This window comes from Fukomys damarensis, unplaced genomic scaffold, assembly GCF_012274545.1.
Source record: "Fukomys damarensis isolate Sample0158 unplaced genomic scaffold, DMR_v1.0_HiC HiC_scaffold_11, whole genome shotgun sequence".
Taxonomy (NCBI): Eukaryota; Metazoa; Chordata; class Mammalia; order Rodentia; family Bathyergidae; genus Fukomys; species Fukomys damarensis.
The window spans coordinates 17134322-17143569 of record NW_022900923.1 but is presented as its reverse complement, the minus strand read 5'-3'; the positions used below and the strand labels follow the sequence as shown (position 1 = coordinate 17143569).

The following is a 9248-nucleotide window of genomic DNA, read 5'->3' as shown; positions in this document are numbered from 1 at the left end:
AATTTGAGAGAATAACAGTGGCCTTACAGCGTGAAGATAATGATGCATAAAAGAACCTAGATACTGATAAAACGCCTCAGCTGGTCTTACATTCATCAACATGTGCTATTACATGAAGTGAGGGCTTTATTCTTTAGGAGGCTGTTATTGAAAGTCAGCCTCGGCTGCATGGGCAGGAGCACCAGGTGCAAACTGCATAACAGGACTGGCTCCTGGGGGAAGGATATTTCTCCCTTCTGCTCCTTGGTAGCAATAAAGAAACAGGAAGGAAAGTTGCTTCACTCAACATCTGAGCAAAAACTGTTGCAGAGGTGCACATGATTATATCAGGGCGGTTCTTGAGACAGTGAAGAAGATTCATATGCTGTTTTAACAGGCACTGAGCAGAGCTCTAGAACAAGCAGAAACTCCATGAGAATTTTTTTTTTTTTTTTTTTTTTTGGTACAGGGATCAAACTCAGGTCCTTGCACTTGCAAGGCAGGGAGTGGCACCACTGAACTAAATCCCTGGCCCCTGCCCCTCCATGAGAATGTTTAAAAAAAAAGATTTAAAATAGAGTGAAAACAAGTTTATTTAGAAGTAAACAAGTTATGAACTTCCACTGAAGAAAACTGTAGCATTAGAGTCCTGCTTTTACTGATTTGATATTCCTCTGCCTTCACTATTTAGTATGATGTATTTTTTGTTTCTTTTACATTTTCAAGTCTTCGGGTGTAGTGCGAGGATGATGAGTAGCAATACATTGTTCATACTTTTCTCATTAATCCAGGTAGTAGTAGAGTAGGATGGATTGAGTGTCTAGTAGAACTAACCAGATTATACATAGCCCTTCTGTCCTTATTAGTATGTTCAAAATTAAATCAACACCTTACAAACAAAGTAACTTGTTTGGATTTTTTTTTTTTTTTTTTTTTTTGAGACAGGGTCTTCCTATGTAGTCCAAGCTGGCTTCAAATCCCCTGTGTAGCTGAGGCTGGCCTTGAACTCTTGATACTCCTGCCTCAGCCCCTTGTGTACTGGGATTACCCAGCGATGCTTGGATTTTCTTTCTCTCTCTCTTTTTTTTTTTGTGTGGGAGAAAAGATTAGTAAAAACAAACAAACAAACCAAAACCCAAGCCAAAAAACCCCCAAACCAAAACATTATGATAAATTAAAAAAAATAAATAGTCTTCTGCACAAAGTTGAAAATTACTGTGCAAAGGTGGCATCTTGCAGGTGAAATAGTGTCATCAGACTTGTATTTCCTTATGTTGAGGCACCAGCAAAGAATAAAATTTCTTCTAATGTTTTCTCAAACTGCACGAAGCTTCAGAGTCAAAGCTCTCCCTAATACAGAGAAGCACATACAAGACTGTCTTCTACCTGTTCACCATATGTGGGATTCACAATGTGTCATTTTAATAACTCCTACACCACCTCCAAGTCGACGGTAATTCATCCCACCATATAACCTGCAAAGACAGAGAAGATTAGATTTTTCACTGGAAAAAGCACTGCTTCTTCTAGATCTAAGATGTTAAACATGTTTCTATGTTTTATATCATGACTACTATTCTCAACTTAATATAACTCTTCCAAAGATTAGAAGCCAGCACTGAGTGCTGGTAATTACCAGAATTATTTCAGACGCTGGATAAAAAGCTCTCACTGTTTAAAGAGCACCATGAGAATTTTACACCGAGCCTGGCTTCTAACAATCACATAATTGTTAAACAGTTATACTGTGTCTAATTTTGCCCCTGGATGTATTATTTCCCCATCTACATTTTCCCTTCCTACACTTCCTCAATTATTTTCATGGCTTTATCTATAAGAGTTGTGGTTTTTCCAGAGATGAAGAATATAAAAAATAGTCAAGTAAACAGGCAGTTGGAAAGTGTTTCACCGGAATCCAGTGGGAACGGACTCAGGCTGCCTGCGTCTTCTAGAATGTGACGAAAGCAGTGCTCAGCTGTCCGCTGAGGCGTGAGGAGACTCAACGGCTGCTGCTGAGACCTCTGTTCAGACTGCCGTCTCTGCTTGATGTACTGCCTTGACCACTTTCAGTTGTCCTTGTTGAGGAAAGGAAGCCCAATTTATTGGGAAGGAAACAACTACTTGGAAGGCAAAACTATCCTTGGAAGACTAATTTAGAAGAGCTGTGAAGCACAACCTCATAGTATTAATATTTTTTTGGGGGGGGGATTTAGCTCACTGGTTCTGCTGCCTGCCTGGGAAGCATAAGGTCCTGAGTTCGATCCCCAGTACCCCCCAACATTTTTTTAATAAATGAGAATTAACTATATTTAGTGTTTTAAATTCTTGTAATATTTAAGAGCATTTGGTGTGGGAGAACAGAGGAGAATTAAGGCCTTATTGGCTTCCTCTGCGAGTACAAAGAGAAAGGCTCCACTCGGGTGACTGTATTTCAAGTTCTAGGGAAAAGTTAAGCCAGCTGAGGTTAAGTCGTTCACCTGAGCACATAGTAACGGATGCTGGAAAGCAGATGAATCTTGTGTTACTTTGACTGCTTGTGCCGTACCAGTGCTTGGATGAATAAAGGCAAGACGAGCCAGATGCTACAAAGTAGGGGGTTTAGGTCCCCACAAGTGGCGCCTGGGTGGGGAAAGCTGAGGCTGGCTCCCCACGGGTGGTGCCTGGGGCAGGAGGGCCCTGGACTGGCTGCCAGCTACATGGGTTGGCTACAGCTGGCACCTGAACAGTGAGTGACTTGGGTCTGAGATTGGCTACAACTCGGCATTTTAGAGCACCTATCAGATTAGTCTTGTGAATCTAGATTTAGAGTTAGTGATTAAGTATGAAGATTCAAAGGTTTAAGAGGAGTTTGCTAAGTTTATAAAAGTTATGAATATTTAAATAAATGGAAATGTCATCTATGTGAATTTATATGAACCCAGAGCCTTTGCACAGAGCTGCAGCCCCAGCCCTTTTCAAAATAATTTTAAGGGCCTGGGATTTAGCTCAGTGGTTTCGCCGCCTGCCTTGCAAGCACAAGGCCCTGAGTTTGATCCCTGGTACCAAAAACAAACAAACATACAACATAAAAATAACTGTGAGACAGGTGTCACTGAATTGCTAAGTTGCCCAGACTGACTGGGCTCAAACTTGTGATCCTCCTGCTTTAGCTTCCCAGAGTGCTGGGGTTCCAGGCACATGCCATCACATCTGGTGACATTTAAGCTTTCTTTTCTTTTTCTTTTACCCTCTTCTGGTGCTGGGGACTGGGGACTGAATTCAGAGACTCATGCATTCCAGGCACATAGACTACCACTGAACTACAACCCCAGCCCTGAAAATTAAGAATGTAGAAGCAATGTAAAATTAAATGCATAAAGTAACACAGTTAACCTCTTTTAAATAAGATGTAGCTCCTTCACTAAAAGTGACTGCTATAATTTATTAGATTTCAAAAGAGAACAACCAATAAAGAGATTATAAAGGCTCAAGGAAGGGCTGGGGATTTAGCTCAGCAGCACAGCGCCTGACTTGCAAATACAAGGTCCTGAGTTTGATCCCTGGTACTGGAAAAAAGAAAAAGAAAAAAATAAAAGCTCAGGGGGGGCAGGTTTTAAAATGCAATAAAATATTGTTTTTAAGAAAATGAATGAAAAAATTGCCCTTGCTTATAAGGCTTCCTTCAAAAACAACAAAAATGTGCATCGACATATTGGAAGCCAAAGATCTAGGTTCAAATTCTGACTCTAACTCTCTTAGGCAGATTGTTTTTTCCAGTGCCTTGAGATCCTTAGCTGAACAGGGTGGGACTAGAAAGAACATTTTTTCCATCTCTAATTTTAAGATTGGACAGTTTACCAAAGAGAATATTGGAAAATACCTGCCACTCAGAGCAATCAAGTTAAAACGAGCCATCAAATCTGGGTCAGCCTGGCCCTCCTCAAAGTCCTAATGAGGGTCTTCAGTCCACCAGCACCCCAATTCCCACGCTCACAGGCTGCCCCAGGGCTATGACTTCAAGTCGACAATGAGAAGATTTGCAACACAGCCTAAATGTTACCTCCACGTATTGGCATCGGGATCAAACACTTCGATGGTCTTCAAGTACGTCGTGCCGTCAAAACCTCCTACTGCCATGAGCTGCCCATTGACGACTGCCAGACCGACCTGTGGGACCACGGCACAGACACTGCTGGGGATGCTGGACATTACAGTGCAGGGAATTCTGCACGGGTTTCTAGATAACATTCTTTAATTCTTTATGGTTTTCCACTCAGGTTTACTTGCACACAGAGGAGAAGCAGTAACAATAAAAAATATATGAAAGTATGGGCACCATAAAATTACATAATCAGTTACAATATATACACAGAGTTTGAAACATTAATTTCCTTTTCTTCCTTTTTTGGTATGGGGGATTGAACTCAGGACCTTGTACTTGTAAGGCAGGTGATGGAACCACTAAGCTAAATCCCTGGCCCAAAACATTCATTTCTTAAATTTTAAAAAAAGCATTCACTAGGAGCGAGCAAGAACCTCCAAACTAAGCTCGGCACGGTGGTACACACCTGTGGTGCCAGCTACTCAGGAGGCTGAGGCAGGAAAATCACTTGAGCCCAAAGTTTAAGAGCAGCCCAACCAAAATAACAGACAAATGAACAGATAAACAAAAACAATAAAGAAACTCTAAACCGCTCTGTCCTCTGGTATTCACCTAATCTACTCTTTTAGAAATACAAATCTTAACCATTATCATCACTCTTGGATTGATACTTTTGTACATGTTGTTCCCTGGGGGGTTGTCTTTAAAAAAATTAACTGGTACACTTTTTTTGGGGGGGGTACTGAGAATTGAACTCAGGACCTCTCACTTGCCAGGCAGGCACTGTGCCACTGAGCTACATCCCTGGCCCAGTTGGTACATGTTTGATATACATAACGATCACATGCATCATAGGGAATTTGTACCTGTACATAATATATCTTGATTCTTTGTTCCTCATCCCCTCCTCTCCCTTCAACTCTTCTTCCCCTTCCCTTTTACAAAAAGCTTTGTTTCCATTTTTCCTCCATTTTCTTTTTGTTTCCTTTTCCATTCCTTTCTCCCCTTCCCTTGTTCCGCTTTCCATTGGAACATTTTCTTCCTACTTTCCAGTATCTATGATCCATTTTGATCCTTATTTACCCTTTTGGTTTCTCATAGAAGAGAAACAATGTGATATTTAAACTTGTTTGTCCAATTTATTTCACTTAAAATTATGTTCTCCAGGTTCATCTGTTTGCCTAAAAATGTCTCAAGTTTATCCTTCTTTATGACAGTGTAGTACTCCACTGTTTATAAAAACCACAGTCTCAATTTATCCATTCATCCACTAAAGGCCATCTGGACTGTTTCCAAGACTGAGCTGTTACAAACTGTGCTGGTACAATCATGGGTGTGCATATATCACTATGGTATGATGCTTTTAATTCTTTCAGGAAGATACCAAGAAAGGGAATAGCTGGTCAAATGGAACTGCTAATTTTAGTTTTTTGAAGAATCTTCACACTGATTTCCACAGTGGTTGTACCAGTTTACACTCCCACCAACAGTGGAGAAGGGTTCCTTTTCCCCACAGCCCTGCCAGTATTTGTTATTGCTTGATTGACTAGTGTTTTTCATCTCTCTTCTAGAAAAGCTTATTTTCCCTTCACAACCCAGCTTCTAGGTGACTCTGCTTGGCTGTTCATTGCTTCCAGCCTTCTTACTGCCCCACAGCACTAAGGACATCCTCCCATGTTCCCCTTCCGTGCATACACCACTCTTACAGGACTTAGGGTAGCTTACGCATTTCAATTTCCTTCACTAAAGTGGGAGCTCCAGAGAGGAACCCTGCGTGTCTTACTCAGTTTGAGTTCTTTGCACAGCAAGCACTTAATAAATACTTGCTGAGCGAAAATATAATCAACAGGATGTGGCAGTGAAAATAACTGGGTTGTGACCATGAAGCTGTTAACTGCCAGTAATAAAAAGCCATAGATATGTGAATGCTTTGGCTGCTGATGCCTTCCAGCAGTGTGTCTTGATTTATGCAAACCAGAACTCACTCCCTTTTCTCCTCAAGTCTCGGAGACTTTGGTGGCTGCTTGCTGCTGCTTCCTGTTGGGGACGGATGCCTGATGTGATCAGTGGTTCATGGCATCCATTTCACTGAGCCAAATGTTCACAATGGGTGAATTCTGTCCTCCACCCTGGAATCCCTTTAGTCATAGGTTGTTCACAGTACAGACGGGTGAGTGGCCCTGAACAGCAAGGAGTGAGGTCCCACAAGATCATAAACTTTTGTTTCTTTTTCTTTTTTGTGTTTACCAGGGATTGAACTCAGGACCTCGTGCCTGCCAGGCAGGCGGCAGCACCACTGAGCTAAATCTCTGGCCCTAAGATCATACACTTTTAACATTACCATGTGAGTGTCAGCTGTATTTTCCATGACTCATTTGCGTGGTGCTCAAGCATGGACTGTGTAGGTGACCAGCATGCGGGGCAGGGCGGGGTGCAGTACAGTGCTGACTCTGCCTCCCGTACCTGCCATGCAGTCAAATCCAAACCAAGAGCTTGTGTGACTCGGCAAGTAAAACCAGTAACTACTGATAACAGTATTGTTACTTGCTGTGTTATTTTGTAAAATAATTTAATAAGGTACTCATAAAATAAGGAAAGTTCGTTACTTTATATTGGTCATATTTCATATTTGTATGCAACCTAAGATAATTCCTCTTAACTCAGTGTGGCCTAGGTAAGTCGAAAAGTGACTCTCACGGGAACACGATGGGAATCAGGCCCATCTGGTGTGCAGTGCACATGGGACAGACTCCCCGGCCTCCCGAGACCGGCAGAGGCACAGCCCTGCCCACATGTTTATATCAGCACACAGACCACTTGGAATATCACACTTTGCTCTAACAGACACAGAGTTAGACACGCAGTGAATAATAGTGGGAGATGCCCTCCAGAGAAGCAAGTGAAATGAGATAAAGTATAAGAAAGGAATTATCTAATTAAAGATATAAATGGATTTAAGATATTTAATGGATGCAGTTAAAAGCAATTAAAAACAAGTTTTTTCTTTTTCTTTCTTCTAATTTTTTTTTGTGGGGGGGTACTAGGGCTAGAACCCAGGGCCTTCACACTGAACTACATCTCTAAGACTCATTTTTATTTTGAGACAGGGTCTTGCTAAGTTGCTAAATGGCCCAGGCTAGCCTTGAACTTGTGATGTTCCCACCTTAGCCTCTCACAGTGCTGGGGTTAGAGGTTTGTGCCACCACGTTCTGCTTCAGTTGTTTTTTTTTTTTCTTTTATAAAATTAGCAGGAGGAGGTGGGTGTGGTGGCGCATGCCTGTAATGCTAGCACTTCAGAGGCTGAGGCAGGAGGATCACTGTGAGTTTGAGGCCAGTCTGGGGTGCACAGTTTAAGGCCAACCTGAACAACACAGTGTTCGAAAAACAAACAAAACAACTCGTAGGAGCCAGGCGTGGTGGCAAACATCTGCACTAGCACTTGAGAGGCTGAAGCAGTAGGATGCTGTGAGTTTGAGGCCAGCCTATACCACATAGTGAGTTCAAGGGAGCCTGAACTACACAGTGAGACCCTGTCTGAAAAAACCAAAAACAAAACCCCCCAAACCCAAAATGGAACTAGCAGGAAGCTTTTGCCTAAAAGCATCCCGACAGCATCAAATGAAATAGTTGAAAACGAAAAAGAAATCAGGTAGGCACTAGTAGTTCACCTCCCCACTGTCTCAGTGAGTTATCTTTTCAGACGGGAGCGTCTTAGTGCTAGTTTTTCAAGGGTCAAAGCTCTCAGTAGCAGGACACTTACTCCGCTGCGCCGGGAGGTCATGGCCACCACCGGAGACCACTGGTTAGTCCTGGGGTTGTACCTCTCAGCGCTGCTGAGCTCTGTGGTGTCGTCTCTCCCGCCCACCGCGTAGATCATGTCCTGATACACCGCGCAGCCCAGATGTTTCCGCCGGGTCCCCATGGGGGCTATGGTGTGCCATCTGTTTTCCTGGGGATTGTAGCGTTCCACTGCAGGGAAGAGAAAGCCCAGTGAGAGGCCATCTGAACGCTGCCTCTCACCTCTAGTTTTCTTTATAGTCCCTGTGCTAGCACATATTTTCAATAAGCAGTCTGATTTGGGCTTCTGAGGAGGACTTGCAGGCCCCTGGAAAACTGTCACGTATCCTCTCACCAGGGCTGGTTTCTTTCGGGTACTTCATGCTGTGGAGGAAAGGGCATGTGCTGGAGTCAAGGAGCTTGAGCTCCAGTTTTGCTGTAGCACTAATTAGCTGCAAAACCCTCACTCTTCTTTAGTCGGGGAATTAGACTACTATATAATTTTCAAAGGTATTTCTTGGGCTGCGGATTTAGCCCAGTGGTTCTGCTGCCTGCCTCACAAGCACAAGGACCTGAGTTCAATCCCCAGTACCAAAATAAATAAAAAAATAAAAAGCATTTCTTACCACTAACGATTTATAGCCAGACAATTCTGTCCTCTCCACATCTGCCTAGTGCAATTTCATGAAGAGGAGACAAGATATAGGACAATTACTCTGATGGGGATGCCATACTGACATTACCCTTGGGCAAAAATACCCACATCTCTGAATAAAAGCGTTAATGAACCAGTTTCTAGTTCTAAGGTTTCATTTATTTTTAATTATAATCATTTTTCTTTTTGAGGTGAAGTGGTGGCTGTGGGGAAGAGGAAATAGTTATTATATTCAGAAAGTACTCCTTTTATTCACTGCACATTTCCAGCTGTTGGTAAGCAGAGGAAGAAAGAATCATTTGGGGAAAGTATTATTTTCATGGATACAGGAACTGGAAGCTGTATTCTCCTAGAGGGAAAATAAAATGTTATTTTAATAAAACATAGGATAATGTGGACTTTTTAATGCTTTTTCTAGGCAGAGTCCACTCAGGAAAATGTGCTCCTTCGGGGAGGTAGACTGCCTTTGAGGGGAACAAACCTGTGTTGAGTGGAGAGGTCCCATCAGAGCCACCTACAGCATATAAGAACCCTCCCAACACAGCCACTGCCACGCCTAGTCTTCTGGTGCTCATAGAAGCCACCCGCGTCCACTTGTTCTCCTTTGGATCGTACCTGCAGCGAGAGAAACCAGGATGAATGATGTTCTCACGAAATGAAGTCATCTCTACCTGTCTGAAATCACAGTAAAGATACACTGGTGACAGATTTGCCATAGTTAAAAAATGTGTGGCAGGTGCGCGCGCGCGCGCGCGC

At 42.7% G+C, this 9248-nt stretch overlaps 1 protein-coding gene across 3 annotated transcripts in view; it reads right to left on the bottom strand.

Moving 5' to 3' along the window:
* Positions 1–1106: 1106 nt before the first annotated feature.
* Positions 1107–9248, bottom strand: part of Klhl20 (kelch like family member 20) — a 45685-nt gene continuing 37543 nt past the window's right edge. For all 3 annotated transcript variants that reach the window (XM_010635598.3, XM_010635597.3, XM_010635596.3), the window contains exons 9-12: positions 8974–9107; positions 7821–8029; positions 4019–4125; positions 1107–1454 (exon numbers count right to left, since the gene is read on the bottom strand). In XM_010635598.3, coding sequence (XP_010633900.1) covers positions 1370–1454; positions 4019–4125; positions 7821–8029; positions 8974–9107 — 535 coding nt within the window. In that variant the 3' untranslated portion in view covers positions 1107–1369. The remainder of the gene's footprint in view (positions 1455–4018; positions 4126–7820; positions 8030–8973; positions 9108–9248) is intronic.